A 27,704-nucleotide genomic window follows, 5' to 3' on the forward strand; every position below is an offset into this window, starting at 1 on the left:
GCTTTTTAAGTGCCACTTAATGGATGAGTGAAAACTTGTATTAAGAAATCACCCAGACCTTCACCAAAAGTTTGATTCTAACCCAAAATAAACCCCTGCTGAGGTGGGCTGGAAATCTCTGATAACTTTTAAATGCCTTGTTTGATTTGTGTGCGTGTGTGAACCCTAGCACTTTCTGCTTCTGCTGGAGAATGTTAGCAAAAATCTGAGCATTGCATAAAGAACCTGTGTTCAGGCCACGTGGGCTGTCAGACTGGCCTGCTTTGAGCAGGTTAGATAAGCTTCCCCCTGCTGAGGCTGATCCATCACTACCCAGACAAGTGTTTCAAAGTGGTCCTGGAGCAAAAGGTTCTTTTGGAACAGTCTAATTGAGAAGTGTGGGAAAAGTCTAACAGAGATGAATGGCTACAAGAGCCTCTTCTCCACTCACTGCTGGCCAGTAAACTTAGCCAATGGCAAAAAAAAGTTATTTAAGTTTCTCTGAAAACAACTGGATTGGATAAACAGCTCCAGTCACCTACAGACTCCACCATCTCACCAGACTCCAACACACCTGGTCAATCCATCCCTGTTTCACTGAGTGTCACATCACACCTGCCAATCACCTGAGAATCATCTGCTCAAAGTCTTTCACACCTCTGCTTTTAAAGCATCCCCAGAATGTGGCAGCAGCCCAAAGGCCCTTATTAATTAGGTTAATGCTTGGACTCAGTGATCTTAGAGATGATCTAAGCAAAATGATTCTGCGATTACTGCAGTACTAACACTTTCAGAACTACAAGTTCCAATGGCCTGGAAGACAGAGTATCATCTCTTATCATTGCTATTCACAGGAATTCACACTTTTGAGAAGCAGATTATATCCTAAGGTCTTCCAGTTTGCTACAGTGATGCAAACCAGCAGCTAAAGCACCTGACAGCTGGAAGGGAAGATCGCATAGATAGACTTCTCATTTCAGGGTGTTACCAAACACTGAAGTATGTGCTTTGAAGAATGACAGCATCACACAGTGCTCCAAACTTCACTCACTGGGGCTTATCCAGATTCTCAGACCCACACAGCAACTGGGATATCCACAGGAGCTTAGTATGTGCTCCAAAGTATGTGGTGACTATTTGTGTCTAGTTACTGGAAGCCCATGTCATCCCCCTCCCGAGGAAGCTGCTTTCAATTAGAAGAGCTGATGTCTGTTCCTCTCAGAGGTTCAAATCCAGCTCGTCTCCCACCCACACATTCTGTACACAAACATCGGCAGACAGAACGATCAAGGCCAGGGAGCACTGTGGGATCTTCCCACAAGAGGGAATGCCTGGAGGATTCCCTTTGACTGATTTATACAACCTCTTGTCAATCAAAGGCACAACATGTTCTTCAAACCGCCTCTCCTGTTTTCCTTCTCTACTCAGGGGGACCGAGGAATGTGTCAGCAGAAAGGGAAAAGTGATATATTGGGAGCACTTAGCTTTTTGCCACATCAAAAACACATTTACTATTGCAATCAACTCCATTTCCTTCAAAGTAATATGGGAAAATTTGCTGAAGAGCAAATTTTGGAAGGCGCCCTTGTGAATGATTCCCAGCCATCCCGTGACTGCAAGCAATGTGAATTTGTGTTGGTGGGTTCCTGTTGCAGCTGAACTACAGGTTAAGGATCACAAATCCCCTGGACTGGGTGCTGGACTAGAAACCAGCCCAACTGTGGCAGTGCAACCTCCTGGGCAGCACTTGGCTTCTCCCAGGCCTGAGCTCCCTGTCTGGAAGATAAGGATGATGTTCCCCCACACCACACAGGTGTGCTGAGGATAAAAGCTATGAGGCACAAAAAGATGCTCAGATGTCACTGAGAGCACACACAGGTGTGAGGATACAGCTCCCCACAGGAGTGGGCTGAACACAGATCCCATCCCACTCTGACCTTCCCACCGAGCAAGCACAGTCACACAGCACAGGCTTTGCACACACTGGTGGTTCTCAGCATTGTAACATCAAAAATAATTCTAAATGCAGACAGAAAAGCTGCTATTTGAGCTCGGATGCTGCCCTAGTCAGCCCTGGCACCGTGGTTGGAGCGGACGTGCCTGTCTGCATGCCCAGGGGCGGCTGGAAACAGAGCAAACCTCCAGTGCACAGATCTGTCTGCTCCCAAAATCCCATCTGGTGAACCATGGCAGGGCTTCCTCCAGACCATGTCCTCGAGCTCAGTCTGGCTGTGAGTGGCATCGTGGGCACTTGGTCAGGCAGTGGAGAGCATCCTCCTTCTGGAGAGGAGGGTGAACATGGAGATTGTGCTCCAAAAGCTTCCTCTCCCCACTCCTTTCTACAGGGGACTGTTGACACTTCTGCACCCAGACAGACAACTCAGGGTGTTTCTGGGATGAAACGGGCTGTATTCTGTCCTGCTGGCAAAACTGCAACCATGGAGCAGGCAGGAACAAGATCTCTTGGTAAAACCCACAGTACCAGCTATTTAGAACACAAAACAGTACCAGCTATTTAGAAGTGCACAGAAAAGCTCATAGACTGATACAAAACCCATGGAGGCACAAACAGAACATCTTCTCTTCTTTGAAGGTCCAGCTAAAGAACAGATTTCAGCTGTAATACTGAAACCTAATTAATCTACAATATTTATCTGTTTGCTCTGCAGAATGTTATTTGTGTTTAACTCAACACATGCCAGAGGATCCCAGCCATGACATAAGCAGTATTTTAACACATCCCTTACAGTTGAAAACTTTCTCCCTCCCTTGCCAGACCAGGGTGCTGGCAGTCACCCAGCCCTTTTATTCTTAAATATGTTATTGTTCTTGCTGACCTAAGGTTAATCTTACCCAAGGATGAGAAACTATGGTGCAGTTGCTAAATATCAGAAAGGTTCCTGCTTGTTTATTGCCCAATATTGTAAGGCAGCTTGACTGTCACATGGACACCACCCAGTTTGCCGACTGCAGCACAGACCTCCAATCTGTTCTCAAAGCTGTTGCACTGCTTTTCTCATTTAGGCTGGGAATTGGGTTGGAGTTAGGGAAAAATGAAGTTGCCCACATGAATGAGCACCGAACCATTAGAAAGGCCCCCATGTGGGCTCCAAAAAACACCTCAAACCTCAGCCAATTTCTCTGACCATTTCAAACCTCAGGAGCCCACAGACATCAAATGGAAATTGTGCACACAGCAGCACAAGGAATTTTGCTCTGTGTTTTTTTCTAGATTCTGGTCAGAAGGGCTTTCAGACAAGTGCCTTTATCAGATGTCTTTGTCGGGACTTATCCCATCAGGAATCTGAGTCCAGAGTTGCCTGTCCAACTATGAATGTCAGTCTTGGGTCATTCCAGCTTGGCCTCTAAAGCTTAAGGAAAACATTAAAAGCTGGTTTCCCCGAACTGGTACACGTATTTAATTTTATATGCACAAACAATGGGTTTCTATTGCAGAAAATAAAATTTAAAAACTAAAACCAAATCTGAGATTCAGCAGCAGGAAATATAAGCATAAAATAAGGGAAGAAACCTGAGTGTCTCTTTCAACAGCCACCTTACTCTACAGTCTACTGCTACTTCCACAGCAGCAACTTCCCCTCATCTCTGATGCTCATCAACTGCAGCTTCTCCTCCAAAATTCTCCTTGTCCTCCGTGTCTGATAACACAGTTTTACTGTTTCATGCTCTTTGTCTGCTTTTGCCAGTTTTCATTGGGGTGCCTAAAGGTCTGATGGCAAAAGATGAAAAACTGCAGCGTGTCCTGCTCCAGGACAAAGGCATGTGGGCAGGTGATCCACAGAAAAGCTTTATCAACTGGAAGCTGATGAAACTCCTGGGGTAACACACTGATGCTATATTACTCCCAGATTCAGTTGGCTCAGAAGTCAGGAAATCTCATCTGTCAATTTTCCCCGTGTAATGAAGAACAGGATTTGGCTGTGGGATTGGGAAGCAGCTTACATCTCCTGCAGGTTGAAAAAAAGCCCTGCTGCCAGTCCCTATGTCCAGTCTCAGCACAGCCACTTTGAACCTGGAGCAGCTGATGTGTCTGGACCTTGCAGACTCAGTATTCCATTAGCATGATATTACAGCTTCCTTAGCACAGAGCCACGATTTTTCAGCTGAAGATTTGGCTGGATTTTTTAATAATTGGAAAGTGACCTTTCTGTGAAAACACCACGGACGGGGCACCAATAGTTTGCCTGCAATGTGACATGATGATAAATTCTTCTACTTTACAACAATAGTGTTCATCTCCAAAGGGAAATTTCCTCAGAGTTTTGGATGTAACACAGGCCTGTGATTCAGAAATGAGTAGGAGATGCAAGGGCTATTTCATTTTGTCATATAAGTTGGTTTAGTTTGAGGCAAGCGAAAAGGAGCTACAGGGATTTCCATTAGATGATGGCCCAGATTGCATGTGTATTCAAGGTGTGTTATTAACTTTAGCTTTCTCAAAAATGCAGTTATTTCACTTCCAAAGAGCTGGTATGAACAATATATTTCCATTTTTAAATCAGGCAGACCTGCATTCTTTGAGCTTCCCTTTGAATTTCTGTTATCTCCAGATTCAAAGCAAACTTCATTTAAAACCAGTGAGTTCAAATCAAAATCACATCAAACTATAAACCTCACATGGCATATCTAAAAAAACCGTAAATCAGTTCTGACTGGCCCTATCCCAAACTCACATGGGCTTTGACAGCCAGCCAGGTGTAATCAAATATCTAGGATGCTTGCTGGACTCATGGAAAAAAAAAAACAATATGGAGTTTTGATTTTCCAGCAAAACCCTAACCAGATGATTTTTGCACGGTTCAAAGGATCACCACAAGGATATCTGTTAAGCCAAGACCAGAAACTACAGAAAAATAGATTGAGAAAAAGAAGAAATAATTGCACTAATGGGATTTAAAAATCAACTCATCTTTTATGGCAGCCCACAAGCAAACCCCAGCATCTGGAGCTTCTGGGTGCAATTTGCACTTGCCCCTGCTTCTTTTGCCATTCAGAGATGCAAACTGAAGGGATACAAAATCAAGAGAGTCTCCTGTGCAGCACGTGAAAGTTCAATCCAGCAATTTGACGTGTGCTCCTGTTCATTCCTGTCAGACCTCTGCTATAGAGGCAGCAGGACATAGAGATGCTGCTCTCAAACATCGGTGTCTCCCACACCAGCACTGCCAGGATCTCACCTCCGAGCAATAATTCCTAGAGTTAGCCCTGAATTATATTCTGTTATTATGCTCAAATTCACAAATATACCTACTAGTAACAACAGCACCCCACACAATGGGCTAGACAGACAGGATCAAGCAGCAGCACCCAAACAAGAACTTATGCCTTCAGTTCTGCAAGTATCAGCCTCATTAAAGCTAAAAGACATTTTCAAGCTGCAGCACAAGCTCCTGTCTACAACTTCCACATTACTGCTCACAGAAGTGTGAAGGCATTATAGACTGATAAGTGCTTTAGCAGACTGTATATCCATCCACTGGAGAGCGAGGTTAAACAAATACAGGAGCCAGAACATTATTGTTGGCTGAGCGCTCGGGTTCCCGAGCTGCCCGTCTCTAACTTGAACCGGCCAGGTCCACTGCAGCACAGCTTCGTGGAGCTGAGGGCCAAGGCTGGCCGTGGGGTGCTGCAGCAAAGCAAAACAATCCCATCCCATCAGCTTTCATCACCGAGGAGCAGAGCAAAAGCGAATTTTTTTTGTTTTTCCTTTGACTGGAGCATTTCGTTCGGGAGCAGCTGGCACCAGAAAAATCAAACTGTCAAAGGCAGAATGTGTGTCACATTTTAGGAGGATCTTAAATATACTTTTGTTATTATATTCATGGTTCTGGCTCATTGTACTCTGGCTCTAGATTCATTGTATTTTTGCAGCTCCTGTACTTGGTAACATCCCCTCCTTCCTTCCCATCGCTGGTCCCATACATTTGTTTGGATGAAGAAAACACACAGCTAGGTGGAGAAAACACATAACCAACAACAAAACAACCCTTAAGAACTTGAGTTCTCCATCAGGATAGCACACTGGCTGAGGTAGATAGAGATGCTAAGAGATGCACATGGACAATGACACTGATAAAAGGAGAGATACATAAGAAATAAATTAAGCCACAAATTGTTCATCTTTCAAGCAGGGAAAAAAAACCCATTGCTTTTGATTCCAGTACAGTAGGAGCAAACCCTAAATATTGCCATACCACACCCCAATTTCGTGCACCACCCTGAGTGCTCAGGGGGCACAGGAGCCACTTCCCAGAGATGTGAGCCAAGGCAGGTGCCACCCTGAGCCCTGCAGACCCCTGGCTAAGCCTGGCCAGTGCCTGCAGCAAACAGCCGTGCAGTGGTTAATGTCAGCCCCGACCACATGATCACACTCAGAAAAGGTCAAAAGAGTGATTTTTCATTTAAAAACATCTGTGTGCTTAAAGAACAAAACTTTCTCATGTGCAGAAAACCAGGGGTTTCCAGTACTTTTATTTCCAGTGAAAAGCTGTGCTTTTCAGCTTTGTTTAGGGTTATGGCCCATGTAAACACGCAGTGCAAACCACACACAGCACTCAGCACACAGCATTTCCACAGGCAGGCATAATTGGGGTGCAAATCTCCCTCTCCCTGGCTCCTTTTCCCTCTCCAGGCTGCTCAGCTTTCCCCACTGTGCTCCCAGTGAGCCAGCCAGGCTCCCTGCTGTTGTCCTTCCCTATATGAAGACGTACACATGCCTCTAATCCTAAGGGTGTAAGCCTGCTCTGGGCTGTCAACAGGCCTTAATTGGATACATCCAGGGAGATGATACATTGGGAAGAGGCCCTGAATTTAATAGGAAAAGGGAAGGCTGAAGAGAGGCACCAGGGGAATGTGGAGAGGGGCTCGGAGGAGCTGCTCTGTGCTCCAGAGAGAAGTCACACCTCAGCTGGCAAAGCATTTCCATTCCTATCCAACTAGCAGCCCTACAACAATGGGTATTAATTGAGATTAAACCCTCTGGCTTGTTTTTCAATACTTGAAGACATGGCTTGCAGTATGAGAATCAAAAGCTTTCCCTTTGCTTCACTGGACTTTTCCCATGAAACTGCAGAGTAACCAAACCACCATCCTGCAAATAATTTCCTCTGAATGATCTCGACCATCCAGGCAGAGTCCACAGAGCAGCTGCTGCCTCCAGCCTGTGCACATCTCCACCCAAGAAAAAGGCTTTTCTGGGGAAGCCTGTCACTCCTCTCTCACCTTGCAACAACCCTGGTTGCTCTGATAAGCCCCAAACTCCAACAAATTAAGCCAAAATACTTGGAGCATTTAGTCCTTGATGTCCCAGGTTTGTAGAGGAGTTCACAGGAAATCCCAGTTGCTCCCAGAAGTTCCTGGAGGAATTAAAAGTGTTGTGTGAAAGAGGAAGCTCAGAGCTCCTTCAGCCTCACTGCCTTCCAGGAGCAGGCTCTGAGAAGATGGCCTGGGAGCAGAGGGGATGGAGGAACACCCAGCTGCAAGGCTTAGCCTTTCTCACCAGGAACAACCACTGGGAAACAAGTGCATTTCCACAGAGAGAGGCTTTCCCTCTGCAGCTGCTCCAGCTCACAGTGCACACACGGTGACAGACCAGCTCTGCTGGAAGGCCAAAGCTTTCAAAGGGATTTGGATGGAGCAAGGTGGGAAGAAGGTCATCTCTACCCTGTGCTTCACCTTCTCCTCTCTGCAGAGTGACTTGTCTCCTCTGAGCATGATGATGCAAGGGTTAATTACAAAAAAAAATGGAAAAATGACATTCACTGCCAGCAGTGCTAAGTGTAGGGATTTTGGCCCAGTGACCAAAATGGCTAAGCAGAACTTGATGTTCTCCTGAACTGAGGGCTTCTCCCAGAGAGGAGGCACATGTGGGGACGGATAATAGCACTGATCCTGCAAATAACCATTTCCTGGCACGTGTGAGAGTTTGGAGCCAGACCCTGAGACAACGGTGGAAACCCAGTCCCCAGGAGACTCCTGCTGATAGCACGGGGGAGCTGGGCCACTTACCAGATGTGAATTTGAATTACCAGGGTGAATCATGTCTTCTTATCAGATTCCCCACTGAAATGACCTCAGAGGAAAGAGCAGTCCTCCAGCTTTGCAGGCAGCACTTCCAAAAGTCAGCACAGATGTGGGGTTCCTCCACAGTAACAGCTCCAACTAAGGCAGCACAGTTCAGGAGAGACTTGGAGCAGCTCAGCAGTGTATCCAAATGGTCCCCACTTTGTTGTTGGGTCATTTTGGGGTTTTTTACTCATATTTATTATTATTATTATTATTATTATTATTATTATTATTATTATTATTAAAGCTGATTCTTATTTCCAGGTGGAGACAGAGAGATTGAGAGATTGACTCAAGATGCCTTCAGGGAAAACACCATCCTTCAAAACCATGCCTTTTAGAGACATCTTAAGATGAACACCCTGAAATTCATTGGCATTCAAAATACGAGGTGTCTTATGACAATGTGGGCTAAAATGCCTAGGGTACTCCAAACAAGTGGTGCAGACAATCCTCCATTTACAAGAAAAAAAAGAAATTCTTTGCTCCTGGCATGAGAAAGTTTACTTTCAGCTTAAAGAAATGACCGTGTGGTTTTGGGGATGGCATTCCATTCTGCTGGAGAGCAGCACCCTGCCTGCCTGTACATCCGTGGTTTTGTAGCTACATTACAACCCTGGAGAGCTCTGTTTACATATCTGACATGTTTCCTTGTGCAGAACATGAAACCAAATTACAGAGTAAAAGCCATTATGGCTTTGCTCTTGCACCCTTTTCCATCCCCTTCTCCCACTGCTTGGTTTAGATCTATCTGGGCATTTTTAACTGTGCCGGCTCGCCTGGCACTGCTTCAGGCAGGTTTATTTGCTGCTGCACAGGAAAATCATGGAAAAGCTGGTGAAGCCACATGCCAGGGAGCAGGGGGAAGACGGCCGGGCGGGGGTGGGATGAGAAATGCCGAGAACCCTTCGTGCATGAACAAAGCAGACGTGTCGATGCATTTATGCAAAATCATTCTGCTCTGAATGGAGAGGGACCCAAGACAAACAACCCGGATGGGATGCAGGGGAGCTATCCCACGCTCACGGCTGGACATGCTCTGCATCCCAAGGCTTGTGAGCAGCAGCAGCAGGCGGGGAGAGTGGCAGGTTGAGGGGCAAGGGCCGAGGAGGGGGGTCTCCTTTCAGAGGAGTGCATGTTAATGAGCAGTGCCTCTGTCGGGGGGTCCGGCTGCCCGGCTCGCCGATGCCAGGGGGGTCCAAGCTGTTCTCTATTGATGCCTCTAATCTGGGTGGGTGGCTGGGTGTACAGCAGATATGATCATAAAATGGTAATTTGCTTCCTAAAGAAGCACATAATCCCTATTGCTGCCCAAGACAATATTCCTTTCTTGCCTTTCTTCTTGCTTCTAGAAACAACAAATGGCATGGAATTCTGCTCTCGTTTCATTAGTGGTAAATGTCTCTTGGTTCTAGGAAGATGGGACCAATTTCCGGCACCTGAGGATTTTTTGGTTTGACCTTCATCTCTGAAAAAGTCGGATTGAACCTCTCTGAGAGTACGGTTGGCTGCTTTGCTCTCTGCATCATTCTTTGTTTCTTTTATCTATTTTCTCTACAGTACACAAAGGGAACACAGTGTACCAGCCCCTGGTACTCACTGTTCTGTTTCCCTTAAGATGACTTGCATATGTGCTCTTGAAAAATTATTCTAAAAACCAAGGGGGGGAAGGGAGTGGAAAGAAAAAAAAAAATCCCTTGAGTGTTTGTCAAAATTGCTTGGAATCTCCTCTGACATCTCATTGTGTTCTCTCCATCCTTCCCTTACACAAATCAGCCAGAGGCTACGACATCATGGGGTCTGAGCTTTACTCCAGCCAGGAGCAGAGGAGCACTGAAGCCATGGGGATGGAGGGGATCCCTGTCTGTCCTGGCTGGAGCAGGCAGCCAGGTGAGGGGCAGCATCCTCCAGCCAGCTCTGAACTGACTTTAAGGGTAATGCTCTTCCTCAGCCAACTCTCTGCAAATGAGCCTTCTCCAAGCCAGCCTACCTGGAAATCCCATTTCTCATTTCATTTAGCTCCCCAGAACACTGAGATCACACCAGAGTCATGGCACTGATGGCAGATGAGACATCCTTGTAGCATCCCTCACCTCGGACCCTTCCCATGGACCACCTCCTCCAGTGAGGCAGAGCAGCAAAGCAAATGTGCAAGGAAGGACCAGTGGAGTTCCTTTGGCAGAAAGGTTCATAATCCAGATTTCCCAGCATGTCAGGTGGGAAGCAACATTTCCAGCCATTAAAGCAAGGAGATGGTGGGACAGTTTTTGTACTGGGAATGAACAGCCAAACTGTGCTAGGATCAAGACTGATTAATTCACAAACAGAATGATGTGGGGAGGCTGACAGAGCTGAAATGCAGATTTAATGACCTCAAACCCCTCCAGGGCTCTGCTCCCAGGCAGCAACTCTCAGCAAGCCCTGAACCATTTTCTTTTTATCCAAGATAGGAACATTTCCCTTTCAAGACATCCTGAACTTCCTAGTCCTTGGGAGGTTTAGGCTCAGTAATGCCCAGTGCCTGCAATGTCTCTGAAGGATTTTGAGTCTAAACCTCCAACAGTAGCTTTACCTTTCCATGCTCCCATTTCCACCTCTATTAAATGGAACACAAACCAAGCAATGTGGCTGTGATAAGGTTTAATTAATCACTGCACACTGAAAAAAAAAAAAAAAAAAATCATCACTTAATCCAAGGAAGGAGCATTCCAGCCTGAATTTGCCTGACAGTCAGGGCCAGGCTTGTGACGCAGCTCTCCAGCCTCAGGCAGAAGACCAAATTGGCTGGTCTGTAGTTTCCAGGGGAAATGAAGACAAAATTTTGGACCCCTGGAACTAACTTTAGACTTGGAGACTGTGTAACCTAAGCTGAAGCCTTTTGGTAGATCAGCCAGTACTGGAAATGAGCTCAGCTGCGTACAGCAAACCTACATTCCTCCTGTGACAGCCTGTGCACAGTGTCCAGTTCATCTTTTTCCAGAACTGGTCTCTGATCACTCATGGTTCCTCCATTAATGGTTTTTCTTAGTGGGATTCTGCCCTCATCCTCCAGAGCTTAGTGGTTCAAAGTCTGGCTCGGCTATAAATAACAGAGGCATTTGCAAAGCAAATCATCTTATTAAAAATGGGGATTTTTTTATCCCTCCAACCACAACAAAACTCTTACCGTTGAAGAGCAACAGGACTTGGCTGTGAATTGGGAAGTTCAAAAAGGGCCACTTGCAGAGCCGACAGACAGACACCCTCCCTCTTCTCAGCAAGATCACCCCAAAGGAAAGGAATGGCTTCTCCATTAAAAGTTGCAGGTTTCCTCTCTTTCCACTCCTGTTCAGGATTACTCTATTTGCTGGCTCTGCTGGATCTTTGGGGAATTATCTTCAGCATTATATTTATTAGACAGAATAAAACTGCATGGCAGAGAACTTCATCATCTTTCTCTTCAATTTTCTTATGGTATTTTCTTACCACTCTTGGAGCCCTTGCTCTACCATGTTATTTCTTTTAGTAGTCAGGATATTTTTGTGCTCCTGTCTTCTCCTTTTGTGGGCTATTCCAGACATACTGCAATTCTAGACATCTCTGCTGCTGGTGGAAGGTTTGCTGCAGCAAGTCTGGATGAGTGCAATTGTGGGAACAGTAATGGGGCAGGAGGGGGCCTCTGTTTGTGGGAAAGATGTAATAAGAATCCTCTTCCACAACTTCTTACTCCATAGAAGCCCCTGTGGGGTACCCAGAGGAGAACAGGGTGTGTTCTTTAGTCCGGGAATGAAAACGAATCCCAGGATCTGTCTGTGCCCAGCAGCCTTGGGAAAGAGTCCCTGTTCTGTTAACTGTGCCTGAGCTGTGTGGCTTTTTCCATACACTGGAAAACCAAGCTCAAACAATGGCATAGGCAGAAAAAGAGTTACATATACATGTGTGTGTATATATATATATATATGTATGGTTACTTGGTCTAAACAACTTGAACACAGCTGGGAGGAAATGCAGCAAAAGGCAGTTCCTGGGGGACTGTCCCTCTAAATCAGAAACCCACATCAACAGCCAAGTCTTGAGCACACATTGCTGTGACAGGAGTAACAAGGTCAGGAAGGGAAGCTGCAGGTGAGTCAGTTCTCCAAAATCAGGAGTGCCCCAACAAGAGGAAAGGAGAAATGACATCTCCAGTGTCCTGTGATCAGCCTGCACTCACCTGCCTATGCTCTGCTCACCCCAGCTGGAGCATCCCTCCTGGAACAGGCCTGTCAGAGGCTTCCTCCAGAGGCCTTAGCAAAATATCCAAATCCTCCCTGCTCAGTACAACTGACTCCAGCAAGAGAGACTAGCAGGAGTTAATGTACTCACCCAGCATAAGCTGTGGCAAAAGAAAACTGATGTGCAAGGAGAAGCTGTTTGCAAACTCACAGCAGAGGCAGGAGGGGAAAAAAAAACAAAACAGCTCAAGAGTGAGCAAAGCCTTTATTGCTGAATTCCTCTTGCAGCTGACAACAGGTACTGAGCAGCATCTGCTTTCACGTCTGTGGAGGACTCAAGATTAGAAATCAAACTGCAAAATTACCCTGCACTGGTGTTTGCATTTCTGTGCTGGTGCAGTGTTGCTGACTGGCCCTCTTTGGCTCAGAATATGATGCTGTCAGTAGTGAGAATATTTCTTAATCAGCACTGAAGGGTGGCTGCCAGAAAAGTAGAAGTGGCTGTCTCTCAGTCTTGCTTCTGCAGAAAGGGCGATTGTTTAAAGGGGGGGCTGTTTGACCTTTCCATTTTTCAAATCTGTATCTCTTCGCCAAGACTGTGTCATTCTTTGTAAGCATTTTATTGTTCAAAACAAATCTTATACTGAGAACTTTCTTTTTTATCTCCCTTACTATGTTGCCATTCAGCAGCCTCACACTGCAAGTGATGTAAGAGCCATCTCAAACTAATAACTAACTGCGGGTATCTAAGGCAAAGCCAGCTGCAGACATGGGTAATGTCTGCAGTGAACTGAGCAAGGAGGTCACAGAAACAGCCCTACAATAACAGGAAAGTGCTCTCCAGCTTGTGCTTATCAACAATCCCCCAGCAGTAAACAAGGCACATGGGCAGATATTGCTGAGATACCACAACGACCAACCAACCTGGGATGCAAACCCCTCAGAAAAAGCCTTGACAGAACTATGACAGTCATGCAGAGAACCTGGTGTTGAGATATCTAAGGATGAGAAACATTTTAAGTCAGGACATGCTTAAAATGTTTTAGAGCGCCTTGAGAACGCTGGGGCAATGATGAGAGGCGGGGATGGCTGACAAACAGGCAGCTTATGTATTCTGTATATTGCTGGGCACTGCACTCAAACATATCTTTCATGGCATTCCTGATGACAAGCCAACACAAATACCACTCTGATTAATCAGGAAGCTACCCAGCAACAACACGAAAAGTTTGCCCAAGACCAACAAGCACACAACCTACTCTGAAAGGTATCTGGGTGAGGAAAGGTGCTCTTTTCATCAGTGCAGAAAACCCCTAAGGCTCAGTGCTTGTGCAGATAATGAAGCCAAACATGTTTACACACCAGTGATCATTACATGCAGTGATTAGAGGAGATCTCAGGTTAATTTTCATCTCCACAAGCTAACAGACTGATGACCTGGTGCCCCACCTAACCTCTCCAGAGTGACAAGTCAGGTGCTTTCCCAGCCAACTGTCTTGTTCCTGGGGGAAACAAAAACTTTCCCAACATCTATATGATTAAAAAGGTCAGTGAACCCCATGCACTCAAACTGGTGTAATAGGACCGGCTGAGCTAAAGCAAAAATTCTTTTTGCTGGAAGTAAATAGCACACTGTTATCTCCCCAGGGGCCAGGCAATAACAGGAGGCATGTTCCCATTCATTCTGACAGTGTGTGATATGCCACTGCTCTGCCTATAAATACAACAGCTTTTTTTTTTTTTTTTTTGCCCTTTGTTTTTAAAAAAACCAAAAAACAAGACTGTGACAACTTCATCTCATCTGAGTACAACAAACACGCCTGAGTTGTGGCTACACAGCAGGGCTTTCTGTTGTGTGTGTGCTTTTCCACCACAGGACCATATGTTACCTACTGTGTGGTGTGGCTGAGCTCCTACCAGTGCCTCAGAGAGAAGAAGGGCAGCTCTGGAGCAGCTGCAAGGGGACAGAATACCTGGGGACATGCCCAAAAAGCAGCACCTGAACTGGAGCCACTGGTCTTCAGTCTGCACAGGGAACTTGAATGGGAAAGAAGTTGTGAAGGCACAAGCAAGGGTCCAGAGGAAAGTTCCTTTTACAGTGTGAAATAATAAATGAGACCATGACAAAAAGTCAATACTGGGCTCAGGATTCTGTCTTGATACTCTGCCAGCTAACCACGCTTTGTGCATTTAGAACTGACCTGGTCATTAATTTGTTACAGACTTGTGCAATGAGAGCAAGGCCAAGTCTCTTGCATAAAGATGTTTTCTCTTGCAAGCCAACTGGAAATGCTTAACATTTACTATTCACAGAGAGATCTGCTTGTCATATCTGTGACACGGCACTCCTCTCTGCACTGCCCACTCAAGACACCTCCTGGATAATGAGATTCTTAGAAAAGCTTTTCTGCATCCAACCAGAAGGCAGCCAAAGCTGATTAGTGTGATAAGTTCTCTGTCTCTAGTAAGGGACAACAGTGGAGGCTGAAGGAGGAATATACAAAGCCGCTCTTACATATGAAGATCCTTTCCCTCTAAAAATCATCAACGAGCAATGTGGGCTGTCCCAAATCAGGTTGCATCTGAACTGCTGCATCTGCATCATGTACAGCTCTGTTTTCCAGACATTTATCTAATGTTTTTTTGAACTCATTTGGATCTAATTCTCTCAAAGAGACAAAAGGTAAAGTTATGGTAACTGGAGCTATTTATGTTACAAAGGAGACACAGGAGAAGGGGGTTAAAGCTAATGAATGGCTTTGGGAATGGACAGGACCTTTCTCAGAATAGAACAATAGAGTGCTTTTATGGAACTGGGAGGCAGAAAACACAAAACTATTAAAAAAAGAAAGAACACTCTTTTGTATTATTCGGCATTAGCCTTCAGAACTCATTGCCACAAGCTCGTCCCCTGTGCTTGCTGTGAAGAGCCCGTCTGTCTCTGAGGTGATGATGGTTGGGAGAGGTGACTCCTGCACAACTCACTGAATCAATCCAGCCACAACTTCAGCCAGTTTGAATTGGGTGACTGGGACTGAATTTCAACTCATCACTACTAATCAGGTTCAGAAAGAGAGGAACTGCTGCCAGGGGCCATCCTTGGTGAAGCAACAAGTGAGCAGGCAGGGGTAACAGCAGCCCTGAACACTGACCATTGAGCTCTACCTGAGAACACTGCTCCTTGCTGCACTTCCAGGAGAGGAGAAGGAACATGCTGTCCTTACCTGGGTTGCTGCTGGCTGACCGATGACCACCCACCCTGGGCACTGCTGGTCACTGTGGTGTGAGACAGAGACGTTGGAAGCCCACTGGTCCAGGAAGCCTTTGGGAGTGTACACGCCACAGTCTTTGATGCTGGTCATTTGCTCAAACTCCTCACAGACTCCATCACCATCATGGAAATAGCACCTGCTGGGTTCATCTGCCAGGGGAAACAGAGAAAAGAAACCACACGTGTCTGCAGGGCAGTTCCTAGGACCTGATACCATCAGTGGTCATGCATTGCTGTGTCAGGTCACTGGGAGGTGGAAGTATTGGCCACTTCTAGGTCATACCAAGGTGATTTAAATAAAGCCAAGCAACAATAGCCAACTTTTGTATTGGGCAATTCCCTGAAGATATTTCCTAATGTTACGGGGTTTCTGCTTATTTTCATCTATCTCCTTTTAAAAGGAGATAGAAGAAAGCAGCGATAGAAAATACATAGAGAGGCAAATGGGGGTGTTGGCATAATTCCACCAGCTGGGATGGAAAAATGCCAGTGAAGGGTCTGAAATGTTTTCTTTTTCTTTTTTTCCTTTTTTTTTTTTTTTTTTTTTTTTTTTTAAAGATATCTGCAAATCAACAACAACAGCAACTGTGGCTGCAGAGATGGTGAAAACTGCCAAGTTCACAGTTGTAGTGACCAAAAGGCCAAAGAGATCTGTTTATCCAAGGTAGATACAGTACACACAGTGTGAGGGTGAGTTTGCCACATAAACACACGGCTTCAACCAACATGACTCAGATTTGACCTGAAAGGATCAAAAGCAGCAGGAGACTTTATTATCCTTGCCCATTTATTCTGTGGCTTCTCTAATGAGACTGCCAACAAAGATGCCAAATTTTTGAGGTTGTTTCTGTAACACTGGCCCATTAAAAACTGAACTGAGATCCATCTACTCTTTTCAAACAGACTGCATAGCAATAATGACTTTCAGTCATTAGAGTACTCTGTGAAATGGAAACCTTTGACCTGTTGGTATCCTATTTTGTATTGTATTATCATTGCCAGTCCCCAGAGGTATCCAGTTCTGACAGTCTGTTGTATTTTTGTCTGGCAAATAAGCCTGCTGAAAAAAACAGTAGGAAATTAGCCAGAGCTGCTAGCTGGACTGATGGAAAAGATCCCTAAGGAGAATCCTGTCGGTAGCATTGGACTATCATGAGCTAGGTGTCAGAAAATCCAAGGGCTGCTCAATTTTGATCTACTTCCAATCTACTAAATCCCCTGTTTATTTTTTCTCCTGGTTTACACAGTGAAATACCATCATGAGCCAGAAAAAATCAGTTTATTGCTTTTCAATTATTTAATGACTTTCACTCCTTTTCCTCCTGTGCAATATTCCAGGTCTTTAAGAGAGGATGGCTTTGAAAGAACGGAGAAGTCTATCAGGGAAAAATGTCATTATGGTTTGATTTCATCACAACCTCTCTGGACAACTTGTGTACATGGATACATGTAGTGAACTGTGTATTTGTCAGGCCAGAGCTCTGAGCTGGTGAAAAGGAGCACAAGCCTGGAAGTGTTTCAGCTGTATGAGTGCAGCCCTGAATGAACATTCCCAGGGTGGCCAAATTTCATGCCCTTACATGTCACATCTTAACATCTTCGTTTGTCTGGGAGCCACCAAACATATACCCCACCCCTCAAAGAGCTTGGAGGAAGGATTGGGGGAGTGTTTCCCAGACAAGAGATGACAATGGGGTGTCTGGGTGGATGTGCTGATGGGCCCTAAGGCAACCCAGCAGTGCTATCCCCATGGGGCTCATTCTTCACTGGGAGAGCCATGCCCTGTGTCTGGCCAGCTCAAGGAATGGGTGGAATGAGAATATCACTGTGATGGCCATGGAGACAAACTCTTGGTTCTCTCATCTTATCCTTCTGCATCTCTTGTTCTGCTCCTCTCCCATATCAAGGCACAAATCAGGTCTCAGGACAGTAGGATAGAATTGGCTTACCCACTATGTCCCAGTCTGAGTGAGAGGCCCAACAGAAATCTCTGAGAAATATTCAGCCCTAAAAGGACTGAAGTCAGCAATCAAAAATCCTCAAAAACAAATGCCAGCAGATGAAAACATGCATTTTTGGAAAAAAAGTATTTCTTTGTCATTTAATGAAAAGAGACTTATTTCTGTAAAAAAGGGAGGGGGGGAGGAAAGAAAGGAAAATACCTACCATGTTAAAAAGGCCTGACCTTCAGCCTATAAACATATGCACAGTCAGATATGCACAGGTACAGTGAAACATCACGGCCCTGCTGCACACCCACACTGACAGAAACACTGACACACAAACGCATGGGTGCTCCCTTTACACATCCCCGACTCAGCCACCCCCCCATGCAAACACATACCCACAAACTCAGCCTAATTTTAGGCACATGCATTTAGACAGTGTTTCCCGGCCTTCCCAAAGCTCTGACTTCTTCTCATGACAGGCACTGAAGTAAGCACAACATTTATAGAGCAACATACTGCACTGGCTCCAAATGCTCCCTCCTAATGTGATGATAAACGTAATGGGCTTCTGATAAGATCATGTGTTTGGGATAAAAGAATACTCAAGGCCTACTTCAGCCCAGATGACTTAATTCATACTCACATGGAGGGGAAAGCAGCCTTTGAATAGCTGTGATCCAGGACGCTGTGTGATCCTAACAGAGGCTAATTTGTTCCTGATTATGCCTAAGACCCCAATAAATCTGTCTGCTTAGAGCCTGCAAAACCCGAGGGAGGAACCGAATGGAGAGCCTGAGATGTCTGAATTAAATGGGGGCTGCCTAAATGATTAACCAAGTCCTGTCATGAGCCCTGGGGCTGAGCTGGCTCTGGAGAGCCACTGCATCCATGGGACAACACCGTGCACAGAAGCTGAGACATGAGGCACCCAGTTACCTTTGTGTGCTTTGAAAAATGATGAGGGAAACTGGCTTCACAACCCTGGTAACTTTTAAGGAAGATCTGTCATTTTCACTATTGACTCATCACACTGTGCAGTGCTCTGCATTGAGGGGAGTGCTGGTGAGAGGAGGGGAAAACCTTTCCTGCCCATGAGCTCCCCAATTCTGAGTGATGGCAAACAGGGGATTGGCATTAAATCCTTCCCAGACATGGATGAGGGCACCAACCTTCAACAGCCAAATGTGGCCCACCACTGTGTGGGCTGCCAAAAACTAGCAGAGGTTCTTCCTTCAGGTGCTGAGCACCAGCTCTGACTCCAGATTCTTCTGGTGGTCTTGGATGATTGGCAGGTTACATACTGAGCTTTACATTTTCATGAGCAAAGCAAAGAACAACCAGATTGTTTCTTCCTACAACTGCCCTCACAAAATAAAAACTACCAGGCTTTTCCCTTTCTTCAGTGGTGGGAACAGAGCTCAGTTATATTCATAGACTCCTGAGGCTCAGAGCCAGAGAGGACAGTGTCAGGAGTGGTGTATTTCTAGGAATAAGTAGCTAATGGCTTTATTCCTCTAATGATGCAAAATGCTTTTTCTGTTCTCTTCTTAACTACTGTGACACTAAATACATCTGTGGCCTTGGCAACATGAGCTAATTTTTATCTCCACAGAGGTCCAGAGGCTCCCAAGACCTGGTGATGGTCACAGTGATTAGTATGTATGACCTGCACCACAGACTGTGTTCATCAATGCCATGGACTTCTCACTCCAAAGATGATTCTGATTTGAAGGAGATATGGAGGAAAGGAACATAAAGGATACCTGATTTGTCCTCAAAGGGGGAAAAAAAAAAACTTCAAAAAATTAAAAAGTAGTTGCCTGGAAATCCAGCTTAAATCTAGAACAGTAAAATGTCTGCAGGCATAGCACCTGGCAGCAGGAGAGAGAATCTCTGGGGGATTGACAACAGATGCTGGAGGATGCTGAGCTGCACTCGGGGAACACATTTTCATTCAGGCAGCCCAAGCTCCTTTTCCCTTAGAAAGTTCTTACTGAAGGCAGAAAAACATTAGGGCCAAACCAAAGTTCCTGTCTTGCCCTTGTTTTGGGAAAAGGCTGTCTCCAGCTCAGCAAATATTTCAGTGACATCTGGGAAACCCTGAAGGAGACTGTGGCAGCATCAACCTGGAGAAGTGTGACTTGAGGAAACAAATTGGCAAGACCTGTTTTGCTAACTCCTGAAATCAGGCTTTAAGATCCAAAATAGTCTTGAGACTCTTGTGTGTTGCACCAGAAAATGATGCAAACTCCATCTCTCCTTGCTTCCTAAGCTGCCTGAGCACAGTGCAAGAGACAGCTTTTTGTACTGAAATACAGATCCCTCCTCTGGGGTTCAGAAATGAAAGGATGCCCGAGATAACACAGATGGTTTAGTGAGCACTGGGAAGCCCCTACCAGAGCAGGTCTGGATAAGCAGGTAACTCCCCATCACCTTTACCAGTTTGAGGAGAAGCTGGAAAATCATCAGCAAAATGGGTGAAGCCTGGTAGAAGCCAGCAAGCAGACATGCAGGATATACACTTATCTGTGATAGACAGCCTTCCACCCCATGAAATAAAGAAAAAAAGAGAGATCAAGAGATCCAATTCATAGCATAGGGCACATCCTCAAATGAGGCTTTGAATGTCCAAGCAGGGTCGTCAAAGTGCTGGGGACAGACACTGGGGGCAGCTTCCTGTTTTCAGCCAGAATGCATTGATTGGCATCAGCATAGTCTTCTTTTGTGCAGTAACTACCATTTTTTTTTAAAGGCCAGACAAAAAAAAAAAAAAAAAAAAAAAAAAAAAAAAAAAAAAAAAAAAAGGAGCATTTTTAAGCTGAGCTATTTATTTAGGGATGTTTCCAACTATAACAAGCCTCGTGCCACATAACTATTTGTCCAGAAAAAAAAAAAAAAAAAGTTAAAAAAAACGGGGGGACAAAAATGCAAAAGCATTGTCTCAGAGTAACAAATTCTTGGAATAGAACAAGATTTGCATTTTAACCCCTGAAAGGTCTGTCCAGAGGCGTGCAGACCTTCAGACACAGCAAAGGCCAAACCCCAGGCTCACCAAAGTCAGCAGCTTCTGCAGAAGCAGGGTTTTACCACCACGTCACTTAATCGGAATCTCCACTGGTGTTTATGTTCGCACAGAGGAGAAGAAATGTATCCAGAGGTTTCTATCTCAAAAGGGGAAATAATTCCACTGCAGATCACATGAACTTGGCGGCTGAGTGACCACAGAACCTGCTCCATTTATTTCTATGGGAGTTTCACCTTTGGCTTCAGTGGGAAGAGAGTGAATAACATGGCCTGCTTCCAGGATATCTGCTAATCTCTTCTTTAATATTGAAGAAGGCAGAGACAGAGATATTTCCTGCTACAGTAAAATATTCAAGAGTTACTTTCCTTCCTGGATGTTCTGATTGAAAGGAGGAAAACCATTACACGGAGCTTGGACAGACCTTTCTGAATAAAGTCACATATCAATAAATGGTGATGTCTTCCTTCAATGAAATAAAACAGACACCTTGGAAATGAAGGCGACGTGGGTGTTGCAATCTTCTGCGGAACATCCAGGGGCCTCGCAGGAGGTTTTTTTTCCGTGGAATATGACAATCATGTCTGAGCATCTCCTGAGCAGGCAGGGATAATGCCTCTGAGGACCGTGGCTCCCTGGTAATTCAGCTGCCTCGTGGAAATGCATTCCTGGGAGTGACTGGCTTTCTTTGTGTGGCAGGAGTCGGCTCCTTGCTATGATATAGCAGTCGGAGCACCAGAATTATGCAATTGATCTGCCTGCTGCAGACAGATACAATTACAATTCCCTCACAGAGCCCAGCACTGAAATTTGATATTTCACCTCCAAGAACATGAGTCTTTGTCACTTAAGAGAAAGGATTATTTCCCGTGGCTGCCAGTGGTAGCAAGACTTTGTCTGAGCTATCACTGCCAAGGTGGCCATCCCCAACCCTGGCACTGCCAAAGTGGCCATCCCCAAATCTGGCAATCAGGCATGGCCAACAGGACCCAATACAGCTATCCCCAACCCTGGCAACCCTGGCAACCAGGCATGGCCAACAGGACCCAACACAGCCATCCCCAACCCTGGCAACCAGATATTGTTGTAAGAGCACTTACACATATGTTCTCTTCCCTCCTCACCTTGTTTCCCTCCCTGGATGGTTGAATAAAGCAGTGCCAAGATTTTGATATTATGCAGATTTATCAGCTTAACTTGGAAACTGTTCAACTGAAAGTCTTGAGGTTTCTGTCACACGAGGGAGTAACCATTGTGACCATGAGAAAGGTGGCCAGCATGGCCCTTTGAGACACCTGGCACACTTGTTTAGGAGGAGGAGCACAGGAATAAAACCCCAGAGGTGCCATTCCCCAGGGGAAACAAAGTGCTTGTTTGTGCATGTGTTTGGATGTTACTGCAAAGGAAGGTCTTGTGCTCAGCCTCATCTTCTGAGCACAGTTGCTGTTGAGTCACAGAGGATGCTATAAGGATGGGAGTGTGTGGATCCACAGAGAGTAATGTGTGAGGGATGCAACAGGCAAAGGAGTAATTCTGCTGGACTCTCATTGTAGCTGTGTCCTAAAAACTAAAGCTGGATTGAGCTGGGTTGGAGTCACTGGCCTAGGGAAAAATGCAGCCAAATACCACTCCAGCCCACATTCTCCCCCACAAAAAAGCATCTGTCCTTTGTATTTTGCTGCCTGAGATGTCTGCTCTCTCTGCTCTGTGGCTCAGCTGGTCTTCCTAGGATTGCACTATTAATGATGACAGTCTGAAAATCACTTTAAGAGACTTTACGAGGATGCTGTGATTACTAACTTGCCAAATGAGTGCTTAGACATTTCAGAACATGCAGCCACACTCCCGCGAGCTGCAGGAAACAGTCAGCTTCAAAGTATTTGCCTTAAGCTGAAGGAGTCACACAAATATCATCTGAATAACCCCGGCCAGTAAATTCATGACTATTTGCCATGAAATTCTGCTATAGAACTTCAGCTGCTTTAACAACAGCAGCACTCTTTCCCAAGCTCCCTGGTCAATGCTTTCACCTTATTGATGCCCTGGGAGATGCTGAGTTTCTCTTGCAAGGTGGCTCTGTTTCTCTCATGCTGTTGTTCTACTGAAAGCCCCCGGCAGGGTCAGCCAAGGCCTATTTAATGCTGGTGAAAGAAGGCAAAATCACCATTAGCTGCTGCATGGGGCCATGGTTTGGGCAGCCAAAGCTGTGTTCCTGTGCAGTAGTATGAGGAAGGGAGGGGGAGAGGATGGGAGCCCTCTCAAAGCATGCCCACAATGAATATGGATGGTCATCCATCAATTTATTTTAAGCACATTACTTCTCTGTCAGAAAGGGAAAAAAGGAAAAAGAAAGAAAGGAAAGAAAAGACATATAAAATTAGGTTTGTGTCACTCATTTAACACTGCAATTTCCCCAGAGGATTATGCACCAAACAGAGATAGCAAGCTCATGAATATTAATCGTTTCCCTGAATGCAATGCAGCCCGCCAAACAATAAGATTAGGGGAAAGTGCTATGCTTAATTTATGGATAATGGGAGAGGTAAAGGATAGAGCTCCCACAAAGGTAAGGCTCACAGCTGGAGAGAGAGGCCTCTGAGGAGGAGGAAGACAGATCCAGATTTGTAAGGTAGCAGAAAAACATTTGGGGCCAAGCAGGAGCAAAAGAAAAGGTGTTTAAGGATCATTGTCAAATTAAAATCATATTTCTCCCTGAACAACCACTGGTGACTAATGTTTCAAGCATGCCAGAAATTGGTGGTAAATTCAAGAGCTAGATATATTTATTTTCTCTTTGCTTTTGCTCTGTCTTTTCTTTGTATTTTATATCCCTGAGGCCCTGATCCCACACACACCACTGAGATGTGTGTCTAACCTGAAACATTCCCATTCTTCAGGGTGACCATTCCCATCTGGAAGTCAGTGGAAGGGCTGCCCTGTTTTGCTGTAAAAAGGCTTTAGTCAAGAGTCCCTTATAAGCAAAGGAGATAAAGTATTGCAATAATAACACCAATAAGATGTGACTGAAAACCCCATAAATTACCTGGCAAACTTAAGGGGAGATAGAAGTTCTGGAGCTACTTCCCAGCTATGTTTCAATGTGTCTATCAGTCTTTACTCATCTCTTTTCATATTACTTTCTCTCCCCCTTCCTCCCTTTTTATTGATCTCTGCATCTTTTTTATTATATCCTTCTCTTTCTTCAGCACTGGTGAGCTAAATCAATGCATAATGCACATCCCAGCCCACAAAAGGAATGCAAATGAAAGCCGGGCTCTTTTTCAATGTCCCACATATATCTGGGTGTGCAGTGTTGGTGTGTGGGAGAGTGCACGCCAAGGACGAGGTGCTCAGCTGGGCCTCAGACACCCATTTCTCAACTCTCCACGGGGAATGGATCAAGTGCTAAGCCCCAGGTTCCCAGCACTGCGAATCATAACTCTTACAAATGGGCTCTGTTCTACACAGGACACGTCGGGTTGAACTTGGCTGAGATCCGCGGTAACCGCAAAAATCAGTTATCCCGGGAGTCATCGGGAGCAAGGTGAAAGGAAAGCAGCCCACAGGTAGGAGAGGGGGGCATCAGTCACACGGACACGGCTTTGAATCACCTGTCTCCTACAAATCAAAAGGCAAAGTGAAACTTTCCCCGTGGGACCAAATTCTGCGTGGAAAAGATAAAAAAATACGCAAAAATCCACTACACTCAGTGGCTGTGTGGAGAGGGGGGAAAGGTAGAGATGATAAATTTCACGATGGGGAAGAACCAGAGTGCTGCAGAACTTAAAAAAAAAAAAGGAGCACTGCCAGATGCTTCCATTAATTAATTAATTAATCTCACTGTCGCTCTTCAGCATGTTGCAGGAAGAAAATGCTATTAATCTTTTCTGTTTTCTGTTACTCGGCTTTGTGCTTGGAGAAGGCCAGGACAGCCTGACAGTGAGACCACACAGTTTTCTTCCCTGCCTCCCTCCTTCCTTCCCCCGCGCCCCTCCTCCCTGGCAGAGCAGATTGATCCACTGTTATCTGATTAGAGAGGAAAGAAGGAGGAAAAACAAAAGCAGGATAAAAAAATAAAAAGAAGTTTAATTTTATTACAGGCACTAGTGCAAAGTGTCTTGAGAGCCTTGTGCCGTTTAGTCGAAGGAAAGTTGGATCAATTAAAAAAGCCCATAAACCCCATGATCCTAAAAGGCAACAGGAGTGAGAGAGGCAAAGGGACACCTGAAAACAGGCTGCCTCCATCCCTGGAAATATCCAGAATGCAGCTGAACATGACCCTGAGCAACATGCTCCAACTTTGAAGCTGGCTCTAACTTTGAAGTTGGCCCTCCTTGGACCAGAGACCTCCAGAGACTCCTCTGAACCTAAATTATTCTGTGATTCATGGCTCTGAATCTAAAGCCTGGTGGTGCTTGCGGGCTCTGTTGTATTTTTCTCCTACCAAGCGAGGTGACTTGCGTGGTCTCTGCTTTAGGAGGCAGGAGCTTTGGGCTTTGCTATCAAACCTCCTCCTCTGGAACCCGCCCACGACGCCCCTTCAGCCTCCTCTTTAGCAAACAAAATGTTTAGCGGTTCTTTCCAGCCACGTGGGACCCAATCCTGCAGACAATTTGTGACAAGCATTGCATTCACTGTTGTGGTTAGATTTGCTGAAGTCTAAAGAATGCCTTGTGGTAGTTCAGAAACATGCCTGGAAGAAAGCATTTGCAAGATCAAACCCCGAGGCTCCCGATTCAGCAAAGCCTCTGAACATGTGTTTGAGGCTCACTGAATTCTTTGGTGAAGGGGAGTGATTCCCGGGGCTCTAAAGAGCTACATAATACAACAAAAACATCACTGAAAAAATAACACTCTCTGAAATAACTGCTTGTTGTTCTACAGGATTATAACATGTGTTAGCCTTGTAAACATGGAAATAAATTACACTTATTTTTCTGTGCTACTCAAATGAGGACCCAAGAATTCTGGATTTTCCAGGAAAACACCTCACCAATATCAAAGAAGATTTTTGTTCTGTTTAAGGCAGAGGATTAGGTCTGATATTGTTAGATTGTGGAGAATGCTGAATTTCTGTTCTTTTTTTACTATTATTTATTATGTAATATGTACAGCCACTCACTTCCCCAACATCTTTATATTTTCTGGTGAGATTTTAATGCTTGATATACCAAGCAGAATATAAATCAGCACTGTTCATTTGTCTGAAAGACAAACTAGCAGTGTCTCCTTAGCTCTTGGGGTCATAATTCATGGTGGTCCAGCTACCACAAGAGCCAACAGGATGTGTTTCACAGGTATTAGCTCCTCTGAACCCGGCCTAGAGACCTGAGGGCAGTGTTTGCCTGAAAACAGCAGTGGGGCTGCCCTCACAGACGCTGCACAAACACTGAGCCAATCACCACCACACCAGTCACACCAGCACAACTCTAAAGTCACACAGCCAAACATTTGTAAGGTCTCTGTTCCTGCACCTTCCCTTTGATTCAGCTAATTTGATTCATCTGAGTTCCTATATTCAATATTTCACAAACAATTTGATATCATTTGTTTTGTAATCCAGGATCTGTGCAAACCACAACCTTCCAAAGCCCGTGACAAACAAACAACTTTTTTTTGCCCCTGGAATTCCCCTCTGCTTTCCAACACAAGCAAATCTGAAAACCCACTTCCTCTGTCATGGAGCAGAAAAATCTGTATGTTTTAGTTGCTTCATTTCTCAGTCAGACTGCTGTCAGACAGCTTTGTCCCACACTCTCAGGAAGCCCTGTAGCTGCTCCTGGAGTTGGATGGGGGGTGAACGGTTGGATGATGGTGGGTGGATGATACAATTGGACTCCATGATCCTAAAGGTTCTCCCAACATAACCAATTCCATGATTTGATGCACAAAGGCATCAAGCAGACTCTTGCATAGCCCTGGAAGGACACCACTGTGTGGTCCAAGGCTTGGGACACCCCACTCTTACTCCTGTCCATGGACTTCTTTGGAACATTTTGCAGCTCCCACCCAGCCCACGTCACCTGGTTTCCTGGAAAACCAATGGACACAAGGGAGGATTTGGGTCATGCCCCAATGTAACGCTGGGATGTGGTCAAAGCACACACCTGGACCAAGGAATTCAGCCCTGCTCTTGAGCAGGGTGACACAGACACAACCACCCAGCACCAGCCCAAAGCCTTGCTGGAGCTGGCCTCACACCACGCCTGATGTCTGGGGAACCCAAAACATTTGCGTAAGTGTTTATGCCACTTTCAAAATATTATGACTAAAATCTTTCAGTGCTTGAGGCTCTAAGGCAGCGAGAAACACAAATGTAACTTCAAGACCACCAATTGTCACAATTAGTCTCGACCATAAATATGCCTGATTTCAATAGAACTATTTATATATGTAAATAAGTACATCACCAAATCAGGCCTCAAGTCTCACAGTGTGGGATGCTGAAGTAAAAATGTAACTGTTCTGATGAGCCAAGCAGTCCCCAGCTTACCACCCAAGGGAAACATGGTGCCTGTGAGGTCCATTCTACATTACTGCAGGCACAAGAGATAATGGTCAAATAGCCAAAAGGAGCAAATTTCAGACTTGCCAACATTACATTATCTGCTGAGGACTGATGCCCTGAGCTGAAGGCATGGGATCACTACATGGGACAGTGTTTGCTTGGGCAGTCCAGATAAGGAATCTCATAAAATGTCTTGAGAAAAATCTGACCCTTTACAAACATTAACTTTGGTTCCTGAAGCTCTGCGTGCTTTGTTCTTTCCCAGACCTCACAGACCCCCGGGTGGAAAAGGCAACCCCACAACGTGGGGCTACCACACAGAAGGTGCGGTGTAAATTGGTCTCCGTTTCCCTTCTCTGTCCCCAGCATTCCTAGAGAGTTTAATAAATATGTAAAGCTCGCAACCGCAGCCCCGATAGCTCGAGCATCTTCCGGCCATTGTGCTTACAGGTTTTGCTAATCAGAGCAAACCAGGCTTGCAAATGAAATCTGATTAAGTAGTTTTCACCTCTGAAAAAGGGGATTAGCCAGACCTTTGATCCTCAGATATTGATTTGCAACTCAAAGGAGGTGTGACCTCAGCTGGACTTGCTTCTGGTCTCAGTCCCTTCCCCTTTCACTCCTCCTCCTGTTTACCAGAAAAAAATCAGTTCATGTCTTCTCACGTAGTCAGATCTAAAGCCTATTGAAGCCAGTG

The 27,704-nt window shown here is 45.3% G+C and overlaps 1 protein-coding gene across 1 annotated transcript in view; it reads right to left on the reverse strand.

The window, feature by feature from the left end:
* PAPPA (pappalysin 1) overlaps nucleotides 1-27,704 on the reverse strand; it is a 180,352-nt gene that overhangs the window by 60,036 nt on the left and 92,612 nt on the right. Inside the window, exon 10 of the mRNA XM_014873129.2 lies at nucleotides 15,482-15,678. Coding sequence (XP_014728615.1) covers nucleotides 15,482-15,678 — 197 coding nt within the window. The remainder of the gene's footprint in view (nucleotides 1-15,481; nucleotides 15,679-27,704) is intronic.

The sequence above is a fragment of the Sturnus vulgaris genome, chromosome 22, assembly GCF_052056855.1.
Source record: "Sturnus vulgaris isolate bStuVul1 chromosome 22, bStuVul1.hap1, whole genome shotgun sequence".
Taxonomy (NCBI): Eukaryota; Metazoa; Chordata; class Aves; order Passeriformes; family Sturnidae; genus Sturnus; species Sturnus vulgaris.